Source organism: Telmatherina bonti (genome assembly GCF_933228915.1).
Source record: "Telmatherina bonti genome assembly, chromosome: 7".
Taxonomy (NCBI): Eukaryota; Metazoa; Chordata; class Actinopteri; order Atheriniformes; family Telmatherinidae; genus Telmatherina; species Telmatherina bonti.
This window is the reverse complement of record NC_136625.1, coordinates 16,582,587-16,599,425: the sequence shown is the minus strand read 5'-3', so window position 1 is coordinate 16,599,425 and position 16,839 is coordinate 16,582,587. Positions and strand designations below refer to the sequence as shown.

The 16,839-nt window shown below is 38.1% G+C and overlaps 1 protein-coding gene across 5 annotated transcripts; it reads left to right on the top strand.

Annotated features, from left to right (window-relative positions):
* Positions 1–829: 829 nt before the first annotated feature.
* ranbp3b (RAN binding protein 3b) lies at positions 830–16,392 on the top strand (the record flags this gene model as incomplete). 5 transcript variants are annotated; one of them, XM_079243481.1, is made up of 17 exons in its annotated part: positions 842–905; positions 2,807–2,862; positions 3,139–3,175; positions 3,322–3,399; positions 3,521–3,592; positions 6,668–6,733; positions 6,937–7,029; positions 8,405–8,514; positions 9,851–9,970; positions 11,187–11,287; positions 11,378–11,453; positions 11,534–11,630; positions 12,065–12,189; positions 12,282–12,402; positions 12,813–12,955; positions 13,376–13,571; positions 15,266–16,392. In XM_079243481.1, the coding sequence occupies 17 exons, from the start codon at positions 884–886 to the stop codon at positions 15,307–15,309; spliced, it is 1,557 nt and encodes a 518-aa protein (XP_079099607.1). In that variant the 3' UTR covers positions 15,310–16,392. The 5 variants fall into 5 exon arrangements, with proteins under 5 accessions (XP_079099608.1, XP_079099607.1, XP_079099609.1 ...); XM_079243483.1 differs by having other exon boundaries at positions 852–905; positions 12,062–12,189; XM_079243482.1 differs by lacking the exon at positions 9,851–9,970 and having other exon boundaries at positions 830–905; positions 12,062–12,189.
* Between the last annotated feature and the right edge of the window lie 447 nt (positions 16,393–16,839).

Sequence of the window (16,839 nt, the reverse complement as noted above, 5' to 3'; positions counted from 1 at the left end):
ACTTTCCAAGAAGAGGCCTAAAAAAAACCTGCAGAGGACTCAAAGAGTTAATGAATGAATGAATGAATGAATGAATGAATGAATAAAAAATACAAAAATACAAAAAATACAAAAAGTTGATAATTATGAATAAGAGGAGGTCTTGCTCCGGAGACAATATGCAGACAATCTTCTGTGCAGCAAACCCTCAGAACTGGTGTGAAATCCAGTTGGTTTTGTGTCACATTTAAGCTGCAGGGCATTTCTTTGCAGACACTTTGAGTTCACATCTAGGTTGTTTTGGATGCCTTTACGCATTAACAGATTGCTAATAGGGCCTATTTATGTAATTAAAACCCAGGGTTCGAAATATTCAGAGTTCTTACATGTGTTAAAATACATACAATATCCCAGCGTGTGACAAAAATGACCAAAAGAAGCCACAGAGGACATTGAAATGACCAAAACATTTCCAGCATTGGACACATTGCCCCAGTGCTCCGATAACTATGGGTACTAGGCTAGACATTTTGCATTGCAGTTTGTTTGTTTGTTTGCAGTTGTTGTGAATTGTAGATCCTCTTGCTTCTTTTTTCAGCTTTGGTTGTTTTACATCCATTTGACTGCACTCTGTATCTGTGTGCTAAGTTACATTAGGTACATGTCCTTTACATGTAAATACATGTACATGAAACTCATGTTGCCTGTGTGATAACTTTATTTTTTTTATTACAAGTCTGGAATAAATTACAGATGTGGCCTTAACAGGCCCTTGACCTGGCATGTTAGTTTAGTGGCCTGTCCATGTGTAAACGGTGGCAGTGTACAGTCTGCCACTAAAAACATTGTGCCTCGCGCTTGTTATTTGCGCGGTGGGTTGTGGGTGTGTGAGCGTCGAAGTAAAATGGCGGACTTGGCAAACGAAGGTGAGTAAGTAGCAGTGTGAGAAAAACAATACAACTCATCCTGCAATGTAAAGGCTACCCATATATTGTCTGAGTATTTGACAACTAAAAAGAAGCACGTCGGTCGCATGATAACGAGGATTACAGGAGAAATGTAGCTTTGGAGGGTTTGGAAAAACTACAACGTTAGCAAACTGGCTAACAAGGCTAATGGTTGGGCTATGGGTAATACCTGGAATGCCTCGGAACGCCCTCGATTGCCGCTTGTATATAGCCGGCTTACCTCCTAATGCTAACACTCGGCTATTTATAGCAAATATTGTCTTGCCATTTGTGGTAGGTTAGCGAATTTCCTGTGCACTGGAACTCAAGCTTGCAGGTTTCATGGCGAAAAGCACATCTTACGGCTTAACAGATATACGCTTCCAACGCCGGATTTTCTGTTTATAAGCTATTGTAGTTGATCATGCTTCTGTTTCCATGCAGTTAGCACTGTTGCAGAGTAGCACAGCGCTCTTTTCGGCGCGTACGGTGAAAAATGGCAGTCAACACAATGCTCTAATTTACTTAATGTTTTAATTGAATCGTGTGTGGATTACGCCCAGATCCGCTTGTCTTTGTGTTCATTTGTAACACTGAGTTAATGTAGACGTCTGGTATGTTTTAAAATGTTGAGAGATGACTCATGTAGGTTGGAGCGCATTAGCATGCTAACGATAGCCCGCAAGCTAAACTACGCACGGCTTTATGGAACCACCGGTGGCTGCGACTATTTGCTGGAAGGGGTCAGCTAGTCAAAGTAGTAGCTGGTTAACATAAGCCGGGAATATCTTTGGAGCACTTGGATGCCTGGGGAAAAAATATCAACACAGAATTCTCTCATTTATTAGCCAAATTACTTTAGCACAATTGGCCACAAAGGTGGTTGGTGAAAATAGGTCACAATATTTTCATGCGTTCATGCACCAAACGTGCTTCATACACAACCAAACAGTATGAGCCACGAGGGCTTCTGTCAGGACTGATTGTTCAACAATCTCGGCTCTGTGTTGCTGATTATTCGGCTCTTATTGCATACTTGTATATCCCGGCCAGGCTCGTAACGACAGCGATGCTACACCTGCTGTAATAGGCCCCACTCGGACACAGGAAAACCTTTGTCTGATAACGTTATTGGATTACACATCTTATAGAGGTAACGGCGTGAAGCTGGTTGCTGTAAATGACCTGAGGGACAACAAAATTGTTACCTGGCTAGTCGATTGATTATCTTGCTGTTACGAAAGCAACGTATAGATTTAGCCAGATTTATAAAATCCTTTGCTGTTTTCTTAAACGGGTAAATTTAGGTCCTGCTTTTCTAGATAGATTGATTAGACTCTTGTTCCCTAATGATTGATACTAATTTCTTTTACAATAGGAAATATTGTTTATCAAATTTACATCCAAACCATTTAATTTAATTGATCCATGGACTATTAATAGGACAACATGGTTAAATGTTGTATGTTTTGGAGTTAACTTACCTCAAGCCAATGCTTATAGTTATGAAACATATTTAAAATGTATTTTGTCATTTGTTTACACACTTCAATTTTCTGTTGATCTGTTTTTTCACTGGAAGCTTTGACATAATGAATATTCTAATGGCTGTCTTTTCAGTCTGAAATGTATGATAATGAAGTCTTATTGTTTTAATTATTTTCAGCTTCACTTTCCATTCAGCTTTGAACTTTAATTTCAATTAAAATTGTAACTACTAAATGGCTGTGTTGACTGTACTCCGGTCTGTAACAGAACTCAAATTATTAGTTTTATGTAGAACTTGTTTTTACCTACAAATAATGAAGAATCAAATGGACAGGTTTACTGCAAGTTTTAAGCTTGTGCCAGGATGACCAGCCTACATTTTTTCTTAACAGACAAGCCTGCCATAGCGCCCCCTGTGTTTGTTTTCCAAAAAGATAAAGCACAGAAGGTAAGTTTTTTGCTTGTTCATGGCTAAAACTGACATATTTACAGACATGTACACATTCAATATCCATTGGTCAAATCTTCAGCCATTAACTGGTTAACGTGTTATTGTGAATAGCCAGAGCATGTCCTGCTTAATCCTATTTATGAGTTATAACAACTTGGAACTGAATGGTACTGTGTTTAAGTAAACCTGTTTTTGTTGCTGTTCATTTTAATGACTTATACAGCTCTTTTTGGGTCCATTGCAAGTAAAAGATGAATTTTTATTATTTTGCAGCGATCTGCTGAGGGCTCGAGTGCTGAAGATGGTGAAGGTAAAGAACCTATCCTAACCTGCTTGTAATGTTGTGGTTGTTATTGTATTATTATTATTATTATTGTTACTTTATTTTCACAATAAATTTCTTTTTAAATTAAAAACTTGGGTGTTATTTATTTATATTTTTCATATCAACTTCAGATTCTGATAAAGATGAGGGAAGCTATTCTCCCCCAGTGAAAAGGGAACGGACCTCATCATTCCCACCCCCACATTCTGGTAAGAACATGTGGTGACTAAACAGAGCTTTTTTTTTTTTTTCTTTCTTTTCTTGATTCATCCTTTTGGTGCACACATGGATTTGTATGCTGAGAGTAATGTCTGTTTGCTACTTTTGCAGTTCCCAAGAACAATGTATTCATGCCCTCAAGTTTCTGCCAGTCTCCGACTGGGAACTCTGACTCTGAGCCAGGTGAGGCAACTAAACCTTGTTTAGTTCCACAGCTTTAAGCTTTCTGCAGTCAGTGTTCATTTTTAGCTTAAAAGGTCAACATAGAATTTTACATCAGTTTAAGGCAACAAATTTCAATAAGTTTCTTCAGATTGACTTACAATTGTTTCTCCTATCCTGGGTTTAAATGCCTGAGAGATCTTTGAAAATGTTTGCGCTCTCAAATTATGGTTGCCAGTCAGTGTAAAGTTTCTGCATTCCCACATCCTGACTAGTGAACCCATTTCCTTGCGGTCAATATACCTCTGAGTTTGTAAGTGGTGGAATAGACCATTAGGCAACATCTGTAGGGATTAGTCATGTGCAGTTGAACATGCACAAATTGAAGCATTTTATGCCTGAGCTACTGTAACCATCCCTTCAAACATTGCTGCTAAATATGAATGCAGGTGTTTCTTGAAACAGTGAGTTCACCCAATTTATAATCCCTTTTGTATTTTCTGTATTACCTATGCTTTTATAAATGACAGAGCCAAGTCAGAATAACCTCTGATCCAGATTTGTGTATTAGTCAGGGTTTAGCAGTTTTTAAGTAATGGATGAATTCTGTCATTTATTGTTAACAAATCACACAATATTAAAAGCAGGAAAAAAAGTGGAACTTTTTTTGTTTTGCATTATCCTGGCATGCTAAAGCTGATTTGCAGAACTTGCCAGATAGGGGTTTTTTTTTTTTCCTTTAATTTAGTAGTTCACACATGCCTTTCATGGTTGGGACATCATGACTTTTAGTAACCTGTGAAAATATCCAACAGCTTACCTCTTAATTATAAATATTCCAAATGACAAGTTCAACTAGCAGACAAATTTCTGAAGCTGGTATATTATTATTATTATTATTATTATTATTATTATTATTATTATTATATTAATGTTTGGGTGCTGTAAGGGCGCATTTATATTGGCATAGTTTGGTCCACTTTAAAAAAAAACCCCTAGTCTTCCATAGATGGTATAATTTGTTCGGAATAGTGTGAACACTCATTCAGACTTTGGTGCAAACCAGAGAAGTGAACTTTTTTCAAAACCGGGGGTCTTGGTTCATTAGCAAGGTAAACCTGGTAACGTACTCTTACAGTGAAACCAAGCCTACCGTCCTGTGAACCAATGAGAAGAAGTGTCATAGTATGTGTCATAGAGCAACATGTCAGGCAATTTGCTGCTTTTCCTGGTACTTGTAGAGATTCTGATAAAGTGCGCTACATTTAAATACCACATTAAAAACAAAAACTCAGTGACTGCACAAAGTTCGCGTTGCTCAATATTTTATATGCAATGAGTAGTTTTCTGTCTTGGCCAATTTATCAGCTAGATTTTCCTCTTGTTGGTTTGAGGCTGTTCCAGGCAATATTGCCACCAGGTGAACTGTTGTTGTAACTACTTCATTGTCAAGGCGGTTGGGTTCTCGTGAGTAAAGTGCAGTCTGAGGGGTTATTCACATCAGCCTTTTTGATTCGAATCCGAGTCTGTTTGCTTCGAAAGTCCGCTTCATTTGGGGAGCTGTGAATGCACCAAACGAATTCTGATTCGGACCAAAGAAGCTGACTTAGTCCGCCTATAAACGCAGATCTCGGCCCGGTTCAAGTGGACTAGGAAGTGGAATACAAAGACAGTCCCTTTCTGCATTTGGCGTAGCATTGCATTGTGGGTAAATGCGTAGCGATTGTGTTAAGAGTCCTCTGCCTCGCTTGTTGTTCCGACTGTGCCCATTGTTGCAGTGTATTTCTGCAGTATACTTGCATAAGACAACAAAAAAAACAGAAACAGTGATAGTTTTGCGCTCTGTTTAACTTGCAAGAGGAGGAAACAGAGTTTTCTTCTTTATGCGGGTCGTGTTCTCTCGTTTGCTAAATACCAGTGCAGCGCCCCCTTTGGTGGGAATGGGATATATTATTGTAAAAGTTTGACTCGTTTGACCAAAGTGCAGCGTGTACACAATCTCGGGCCGCATGGATACATCCCCCTACAACTGAGCCAAGTCTCCAATCAGACTGAGTCTAGCGAACTGTCCTGATGTGAATGGACCCTCAAAGCAAATCAAATGAAGGTGTGAAATTCACCACTCAATAGAACCAAGTCCTCTAGACAGTCGTTGTCTGAATGCATTCTGATGCAAGGTAGCATCAGAATGCATTTTTTTACCTACTTGCACTTGCTCCATTCTGCTTTTGAAACCCTGCTTGGCTAAAGTTCAGGCATGAACCCAGTTGTATTTCACAACATATTCTTTAGTATAATAAGACTGCACAGCAAAGAGTGGCACTATTTAGAAGTGTAAACAAGGCTGGATAGCTTAAACTTGTAGGAAATTTAACAGTCATGAGTATGCAGAAAGCTAGACTATTATGTCAAGCTACTAGCATGAACAGCCAGTCTTGCAAACAATCCTCTTGTGCAAGCTGCACATCTCACCTCTGCAGCAGCTTTGCTTATTCATTAATCATCCTTAATTCTTTTCTGTGGTAGAAATTTAACTTAAGTCATATTTTCTAATTTGCATATCTTTTGTAGTAAGTTTGATGTAATTTAAATGTAACAACTGTGCTTTTGACAGTATATGAAGTGTAACATGCTCTTGCTGCTGTGATCTTAAAAGCACTATGGTGGTTTGCTAGTAAGGGCAGACCACACAAAATCCATTATCAGTGTTAAATGGCAGGCTGACTTCACACACACTCTGTGTAAATTGCTGGATAGACCTGGTTAGTATCTATTAGACTCTAGGGTGATCTTTCAAATCCTGAGGTCAAAGTGGAAATAGTTTTCAAAAGTACTGCTACACTTTCTTTTTTAGCACTGATTAAGGCCAGGTCATGCCAAGCTAATAAAGCCAGCGAGTGGGAGAGACAGAGGTAGAACTGGATCAGAGGCCAAAGAGTCTGCCATGTTACTTTATAAGAATTGGTTTGCAACACAACTCTTGATGCTGTATGAGGGTTGCTGTGGTAACTGGCACTGTGATTAGAGAAGTGTAAGACAGTAACACATCTATTTTAAGGCAAAATCTTTGTTACCTCTTGTGCTCCATCTCACCAGAAGAGAAACCTGTGGGATTCCGTTTAAAGCCACCAACTCTTATACACGGACAAGCACCGAGTTCAGGTTGGTGGTTAAGTTACATTTTTGTTATGTTGATAATAAATTTAAAAAAAAAAGTTGTACAGATAAAAAAAAAAAAAAAAAAAAGTGTATCCCCTGTTTTGCACACTTTATATAACACCTGCAGAATATTATACATCTGTACTTTAAGACTGAGAACAATCGATTGCATTTAAAAGACATGAGACGAATTGTCTCTGTTGCAGGTGTCCCAAGTCAAAAACCCAAGGAGCAGCAACGCAGTGTCCTGCGCCCTGCAGTACTCCAGGCACCACCTTCTAAATCACATATAGAGTCCAGTGAGTACAGCTTATACTATGGCTAAATTAAACGCAACACATTCAGGTTGTTTTTAGAAAGTCTGAACTGCTGGTGTCAAAGTTATATTGCCAAAAAAAGCTAATGAGTGATAACGCAAGTGAATGTTCACACTTCCAGATACACAGTTCATTCCCAAATGGATAATGTACCACTGAGATGTAGTTTGTGTGTGTTAAGAAGAATAAATGTCTCCATACTAAATTGAGTTAACAGCAAAGTTGATACAGCCAACAACATTGCACATAACAATAATCAAAAACTTCAGGGGAGACCACTGCAGAATCTCTTTTCATTTGGTTTAACATATTTGTCTGAAACTGTTGACTTTGAATGGCTGTTTTCAAGTGTACTCTGAAGTCCAAACGTCTGCATTACTGCAACTACAAATCAACCAGTGTTTTCAAGTCTGATGATCTTACTCCCAGGAAGTGATCAAGTAGAGACAAAACCCTCTTAATGAGATATTTCTCAGTTGTGGAAGCACTTGTTCTACTAGAAAAAAATCCATAGTGAGCACCTTCATTGCAAAATGCATTAGTTTACTGGTCAGTTATGATGTTTGCATAATTCTAAATCATTCATAATTCCCAGTAAACTATAGACATGGGCCCTGCTGCATACTCAGCATGTGTGACACCAGTGCTGTTAATTGTGTAAAGTTTTAGCACTTCATTCTCATATTTCAGAAATTATTGTTCATTTCTATAATGGAAAAAAATTATGTATGATTTAATAATGTCATGTGACTAAAAATATATGAGTAGATCTACACCAAGACAAACACTTGACTGGCAGCAAGCCAACATACAGGGCAATAATACGCTTTACACTTACATTTAATATTAAAATTGTGTTTCCCACATCATAATTAGACTGTTGATAAATCACTGTGAGTTTCATATGTGTAACATATACATAGGCTTAATAAACAGGGGATGCTAATTATAGCAACCTTAAAATCGGCATTGCAGAATTTTGTATTTACAAGGAACTCTAACTCTGTAACAAGTAGACCACTAATGACAGAATTACAGTATGAATATGATGCAACATGACTAAATAATTTAAATATTTATCAGGTCATTCAGCTGCAAAATCATGTTGCAGTTTCAATATAACTATTTACTCAACCTCTTCAATAAAAAGACTTATAATCTCATCTTAAACATAATCACTATCTATGAAAGAGATGGAAAAATAAAGAAATAAATTCAGGTGAAGTTAGCGTAATTATAGTGAAATGTGTTGATGTTTCCATGCTGAACAGTCTGCTTATGATATGTGTCTTATTACAATGACTGTTTTACAGATAACAACTCTATAAAGTATTTCCTTTTCTGTCTGCAATTATAGATTCCAGTTGTGGAACCAATGGTGTGAAAAAGTCATCAGATGGAGAATCTGTGACCCAGTCCCTATTCCTAAACAACAAAGAGCACTCAGCTATAGTGGCCAAGTCACTGGTGAGGAGAGCCTGAATATCAACTCAAGCTTGGGGGTTTAGAAAAATTATTTGGTCCAGAATATGTTTTCTCTTAAGCATACCTTATGGTTCAAGACAATATATGGGAGATGCTGCAGCTGAATTCAAAAGACCAAGATGGAAAATTAACTTGTCTGTGTAGCAAATTGTAAAAAATGGGGATCATTTGTGTTGACTTTAAACACACACAGACACACAGAAATGCTTTATTGTTAAAGTCCTGTCCTTTTATTCTCAGGCAGTCTGTTTTGAGAGCACAGATATGACTTAACACTATCAGTCTACAGGACAAAGATGCACAGTTCTGGTTTTACCTCAAATTCCTCATTTTTAACTGAAGTAAAGTCAATTTTTTCAAGACGAAGCAAAAAAACAAAACAAGTACATCCACTGTTTTTGATAAATATATTTAAACATTGCTCTCAGCACCCCACTAAATAACTAAAGTAGTGGCTCATTTTCTTGCATCATTAATTTGTACACTTATACACATGTCAGTTAAATAGAGATAATTTAAGAAATAATGACGCACAGCTGTATTTTTTTTTGCAAAAACAGATTTAGTAAAAACCAACACATGAATGAGATCACTGCAGAGTTAATTAGCTGTTGGCAAGAGGTGGATAGATATAATTATACTGTTTATTTTAATAAATTGGTTAGCAAGTAATGTTTATTTTGAGTGAATAGAAATTTAATTAATGATTGGAAATAGCTTTATTCATATGTTGAACACATGAGCTGTCAACCTTATCAAGATGCACTGCACAAGGTTCTTTTATTTTTCCTTCAAACAGGAAGAATTTGATTTGACATGGCATCATAGTATGTGCTGGAAAAAATGTAAAACTTCTTTGACTTGCAGCAGTCATGTCAAACTGTGAGATCATTCCCAGTTTTAAATTATAAAAAAACGAGAAAGTTTCTCCTTTACAAGATTTGGTAGTCTCACTTGCTCTAAGTCAAGTTGCCATGAGATTAATTCATTTTCTGTTAATAAGATTTTTTTGTTGGCAAGCTTAGCTGTGGTGTGTGCACGTGTTTTGTTTTGAATGTGTCATATCTCTTTGTTTCATAGTAGCTTCATTGTTAAAAACATCACTTTGAGATATTATGACTTGCTATAAAAATGAATGAATTGTGGTTTTGAAAAAAGAAAAAACGTTAATATGCAGCTACTGCATTTTAATTCAGTTAGTCATAAAAGTGTCTATAAATTTCATTAATGCACCACAAATTGTATTGTTGCACGTAGTAAAAAGTGGCAGCCCATAGAAGTTGACTCTGGTGTATTTTTTTATGTTTCTTGTTTTTAGAAACATGAAAATGAGGAAGATGGAGCAAGTGGTGACAAAGATGGGGGCAGACAAGAGAAGAAAGAGGCAGATGTAGCATTATCTTTTGTGTTTGGTCAGAATATCAAAGACAGAGCAAAGGTGGGTGAGCCTTTTAGTGAAGTTGTTATTTTAGTGTAAATTTCAGACATGAGTATGGCTGAGTGAGATGACCAACATCTCATATCCTGATATAGCTCATCTTATATCCCATAGCGATATACATAACTATAAAATTGTTGGTGTAATTTTGTGTCAGTAATCAGTTATGTGTCAGATGTGCTTGGCAACGGCAGCAGTGATCTCTTTCCATCTGCAGGAACTATGGCCGTATCCTAATTTTTGCGCAGGTGATAAAATGAGTTGTGTCGGAGTCCGTTGTTGGGACTGTGAGCTAGTCTGTTGTCAGTTCCACGTCGGTCTTTTTATATCCAAATCGCATCCACGAGACAGAAATATCCCCTCTTTTATTAACAAGCTCATCAGTTTTGGTTGGCTGGTCATCTTTTAGTGAATTATCCTGCTCTGAAACACTTCTGCTACCGTCTTTCTCCATGTTTGTTTTCATATTGCAGTGTGCATGTAGTAAAGCGCATCTTGACGGAAAATACTGCAGTAAAGCACCTTATTGTGGCGTCAACTATATGAAACGATAGACATTTTCCATCGTCCAAACAATATATATCGTCATCAGAGGTGGCAATTGCTGGTCCAGAAAGTAAAAGTCCTCTCCGGCAGCTGTTCCGACCAGTCACCAAATGAGATGAATTCAATGAGCAGAGTTTATTTACCAGGTAAAAGACCCTATTAGTGAAAACACCTGTTCTAAATGTACAGATAGATCCAAAAACATGGCAGGATTTTACTTTCTGGACCAGGAATTGCCACTTCTGATTGTCATATCGTCCAGCCCAAGACATGAGATATGAATATATGTTTGTGCTGGGTTGAAAGTTAAAAAAAAAAAAATATTAAGAAAAAGATTTGACTTAGTTATTTTTTGGGGAAAAATGGTAAAGGAAGGCACAGAGGGGAGATAATTGACACATTCAGTGCTAACACATTAGTGAAAAGCGGTGTATGACTTAAAGGATTTTATGCAACATGTAGAAGTCAGATAAACAGCGGAAAGATGTCCATCATTGCTCACATTGTCAAACTGTTATGCATGTCTGTGTTTTATTTTTAGAACGGAAAGGAAAGGTTTTGGGTTGGCTTCTTAATTGAAGATTGCCTGTAGTGGGTTGTGACCTCATTTCCTGACGTTAGATGTCTTCCCATGTCTTTGTTTTTTTGGGGTTTTTTTTTTGTCCTCTAGTTGGATGAGAACAGTACAGAAAACAATTCAAAAGATGGAGTGCAACTGGACTCTCAATCAGAAGGCACTAATTATTTCTTACAGTACATCTCTACCCCAAGGTAATGAAACTGTGTCATCCTTTACATATTTTTAGCTGTCCAATTTAATTCATTATTAACATCCATGTACTCACTGATTCATACTTTTAGTTCAAAAAATGCCACAAACAGTGCGGACAGTGGAGCGAAATTTGTTTTTGGGCAGAATATGTCCGAACGAGTTCTGGTAAGTTAAAACAGATCAAAGTATGTTTGGTCAACATTTTGCAGTTGTTGAACATCCACTGATCAGCTTTGTTGTTTCAGAGTCCTCCAAAGGGTGAAACCTCAATCGAGGAAAATAAAGAGGTTTCAGCTGCTCCCGCCTCAGAACCTTCATCACAGGAAACCACACCGGAAAAGGGTAAAAACACATTCCAACTGACTATGGGAAAATGGTTGCTATTTGGCTTGACTGCTCATTAATGTGTGCAAGAGACTTGGCTAAACTTTACTGACGACCACAAACAACAAAAACAAGATCTAAGGATTGGAGAAGCTGTTCACTAAAAAAAAACATGCAGTTGTCACAGAAAAGGCCATTGTAGTACATCTATATATTTCAAATGAGAATTTCATGAATAATAAACATCTTAACACAAGTAAGGCTATGACTGTAAACTGATTTTAGGTTGCTGTAAAGACGCCTCAGCTCGGGAAATATTTAATTACCAGCTCTCACTTCAGTCAGTAAACGATCTTCCTTCAGTCTATTTTACTCTATAACTTCAGTCAGTAAGACGGAGTAAACCCTCAGAACAAGGTTCAGATTATTCACCCTGTGTTTTATCTTAGCAGTGAACAGCGTGTCAGAGTCTTTGGAGGAGTCTGCAGCAGCGTACACCAAAGCCACAGCCAAGAAGTGCATCTTAGAGAAAGTCGATGTGAAAACTGGAGAGGAATCAGAAAGCAACGTTTTACAGGTGGAAGAACCGCCTGGTTTTCTGGATTTAACCCCTGAAGTAAATAAAAACATGAATGTAAAGCAAACCTGATTTTTGGTATTTTACTACAGATGCAGTGCAAGTTGTATGTATTTGAGAAGACGGCTCAGTCGTGGATAGAGAGAGGTCGAGGATTGCTGAGACTCAATGACATGGCTTCGACAGATGATGGCACACTACAGTCCCGTCTAGGTAAACGCACCTATAGAAACTTGGACAGGGTGAAAACATAAAGGAAGGTTGGTGTTAAGAATCGGTGTTCCTTGATTTTTATTTTTATGGTTGAAAACTCTCTTGGCTGTGTTTGGGTTTTGCAGAGTTTATATAAGTGTTATCTCAGTAAATAATAAAATAAACATTAATAAAATAAAAAAATATTTTAAATAAAATAAATAATCATCCTCTTGTGTATGATCCCTATTCTTATGATGCCTAATATTAAACACAAGGGGGAGCCATACCTTGCACTACACGGCACTATGTCCACTGTATACTGTTACTGACAGTACTCTTATATCCTGTACTATGAAGGCCTGGAGAATTGACTAACTAGAAATGGTTTACTTTAAGCTCTTATTTAATGCTGCTGTGTGTCTTTTCAGTGATGAGGACCCAGGGCAGCCTGCGGTTGATCCTCAACACAAAACTTTGGCCCCAGATGCAGGTGGACAAGGCCAGCGAGAAGAGTGTGCGAATCACTGCCATGGACACAGAAGACCAGGGGTTCAAGGTCTTTTTAATATCGGTATGTGTTACTAAACAGCAGATCTGTTTTATTTATTTATTTGTTTTGCAAAAGACACAAACGTGCATCAGCTCTTAAAAGCAGAGCATAAGCATCTATTTTAATTTAGCAGTTTCTCAGGAGAAAAAAAACAAAAAAAAAACTCCCATCCAATTAATTTTTTCTGTCTGAAAGAGTGTCCAGGTAATTTTGTTTTTAAGCACAGAAACTGAGGAACATAGCTTACTTTCCTTTGTTTTTCCGTCTTTTTGCTGAGCTACTGTTATTAAACTGCATTATTCAGATGTTTGACATTAAAACATCTGCGGGAGCTTAAAGGGTAGAATCTTTTCAGGCAAACATCTGCAAATAGAGGTGTAATGTGTGTGTTTAATGTCTATGTGGCTGAAGCACATCTACCTTTTGTCTTCTTCTCTTCAGGGTAGTTCTAAAGACATAGGTCAGCTGGCTGCTGCGTTACATCATCGTATCTTAGCCCTGAAGAGCCGGGCGGAGCAGGAAACAGAGACCCCAACAGCAACCATCCCTGAAGCAGAGGTACCGCAATCCAACGAGGATGACAGCGACGAAGAAGATAAAGCCTCTGCCTCGGCTGCAGTCTCTGCTCCTGCTACAAGTCAGTAATGTTTCTTTGTGTGTATGTTTACGTGCTGCACGGCAATGTTGTGGTTAGCAGTGCAGCCTCTTAGAAAGAAGGTTTCTGGTTTAAATTATTGCTGGGGCCCTTTCTGAAGTTTGCATAGTTTCCCATGCTTGCATAGGTCCTCTCTGGGAACTCTGGAACCAGTGATTGTAAACTGACTTTAGAGAGTGTGAGCATCCATGCTTGTTTGTCCTGTTTGTTTGTTGACCAAAGGATGGCAACCCATCCAGTGCACAACCTACCTACCACCAGGGCAGCTCACCTCACCCTCCCAGTGACCCTGAACTGGATTAGGAGGTTGTAGAAGATGGACTGGTTCATGTTTATACATTACATAATGTAGTGAATGATTTAGGAATTGGTCTTTATTGGTATAACATGAAGAAAAACGAAACAATTTTTGTTTTCTTTTTAACCAAAGGACTGAAGAGTTGTTTATCTCCATTTTATCTTGAAAGCACCAGGTCGATGTCAACCATGAAGCAAACGCCGTTAATATATGCAGAAGAGAAAATATGTTCTCTTGCACAAACACATAAAAGATGAATGTGACTCAAGTTGACGGTCTCTTGTTATTACAGAAGGGAAATGAAAGGTTCCCAGTGAGTCTTAATCCTTCTTCCAATTATGCACTGACATTGACCCCAAATATCTCTTAAACTATCTGTGTTTTATAAAAACCTGTCAGTCAACAGAGGTGTAGATCACAGCAGCTCTCCTGCTTATAGAAGTTAAGCTAGTCCTAGAAACCATTTCAACAAGGAGGGGGATTCTTCAGCTCCACCAAAAACTGAAACACCAGCTGACAGGGAAACCTATTGCCTTTGTTGTCTTCTCATTTTCCAGTTAGTTTGATTTCAAATGATCTGAACTCTCTTTTGTTTTTTTTTGTTTTTTTTTTGTTTTTTTTAAACCATTTTAAAAGCTGTATTAGGCTCTTAGATTTCAGCTTTCAGAAATATCACACTGTTGTCTGTAGTTTTTCCATCAGCAATCTGACAGCTGTGTGAAAATAATGACAAATGACAAACCAAACTGCCTTTATTGAAATGTTAGTCCAACTTTTGCTCCAACTTTAGAGCTGGAGTAAAGGAAAAATGTTGGCTTTTGTTGCACATTACAAAGAGCACATATCTCTTGGATGTATTACACAGTATTTAAATTAACTTCTAATAGTGACGGGAGCGGTTTTCAGGCTATTTGTCACATTTCTCACACTCACTCCTGAACCAGCAACCTTCTTGCTGTGAGGCCACAGTGCTAACCTCTATGCCACTGTGCAGCCCCATCCTCCTTGTACATTCCCAGTAAAATGGTTGCCAAGTTTTGATAAGATTCAGCTGAATCTGAAATGACTAGGTCACTGAATGTAATGTGAGATTTTGCCGGAGCACAAGTCGGTTTGTTAGTATTGTCATGTTTGTTTGGCCACCACAACTGATTGATTGCAAAGCGAGGGAAAGAAACATGTGATCATGTGATGTGACCCACACATGGAAACACATTGAGATGCGGGGTGTAAACAAACTGTCATTTGTGATCGGATGACCTGAAACACACCAGGAGCAAACACTTAAACAGCAACAGATTTTCTGCGTACATTGATTATTAAAGCCACACTCCTACATTGCCATTGTCAACTTTTGTTTCTGCTACTGTTTCTGCAGGTAATTCAGAGGGAGGGGAGAGCCAGGCAACAGGAAGCACATAGCGTCACTCTTGGACAGCCTGCTAAGATGCTGCTATTGAGGCATTTTGCTGTAGGCATCTCATGGACACCCGTTGACCAATATGGGTCCTCCAGACCAGTACTTTTTGGATATTAGAAGTCTAGCTCCAGGAAATAACCCCCTGTGCCAGAGTGTCTCACCCAACTCGTGCAGTTCATCTTCTCTGCATTCAGCGTAATATCTGGAGTTGTTTCTTCCCTCCCTCTCCCGTTTTGTGTTTTATTTTTGTTTTCGAGTATTTTTTTTTTTCCTCTCCCGATAGCAAAAATAAAGACTTCAAAGCTTTGGTTTGGGACTTTTCTGCTCATCATATTGATGAGTGTATGGGTGTTTTCCTCTACATTTTAAGTATGGCACATGTTAAGACTGCAGTTTCTACTTTGGGACCTTTATACTCACTCTACAGCTGTATCTCTGGACTCCACACACCCAGAGGAGCTTCATTCACACTGTGTTTGACTAGTCATCCAGCCGGTTGGTCCTACATCAAGACCAACCCCCCCCCAACCAGTCTGTGCGTTAGATTTTGGCAAATGTAATTTATTTTTTGGCAGTGGTTTTCATGAGGCATCTCAACACATACGTGCTGTTTGTAATGGCTAGCTAAGACCACTCAACTTGTCATTACTAGCAATTTCTTATATTTCCTATTGATCTATATTATAGTGAATAAAAGACTCAAACAATACAGTTTCTGCTAATGTGAGTTAATGATGTAAGAACATAAGGGCAGAAGGATTCACCTCAAAATTTTCTCTGAAATTAACGAGATGTTAGTCATTCACCTTTTTTTTTTTTTTTTTTTTTGAATGAACTCATCAGTCTGCATACTGCATGTAACTTTTTAATTCTTTTCAACATCCCAAGGTTTTTCTTTTGTGTTGATACATATTTTTATGTTGAGAATTATATGAACTTTTTATCCATTTACATTTGGAAAACATGTTGGAATGAAGACTTTGTGTGTGGAAAATATGAGTGATAACTGTAATACCCTTTGAATGTCATGTACATTTGAATATATCATTTAGTAGCGCACCATGTTTTTCTCATTTCCTCCAACTTCCCCCTTTACAAAATAAATCATTTTGGACTGACTGATTTGCTTCCTTACGAAACTGGCCTTCTGTGCTATATTTTAAAGCTAGCCATTAGTCCTGTTTCATACCGCGGCTTCATCTTTAGTTATGTTTTGTAGTACCTGTAAAAGAACAGTGGAAGAGAACAAATTTCAACCTTGGGTGTGACTGAATACACGGAAGGAGGGTGGTTCATCTGTTTAGTATTCATGCGTTGGATCTGGCCCACAGGTTGATGTATGCTGTGGTCTGACTGCACTGAACAGGAGTCTGACTAAATCTTGCTTATATACAGTATTCGTCAGGCGCAAGGTCATGAATATTTGATGCATGTACCCATCACCAGAGCCTAACGCTATCATATTCATCCAAACCTGAAACAGAACTGCCATGGTTTGAGAACTCTTAGTCTTATCAGCCTTTCTAGGGTGA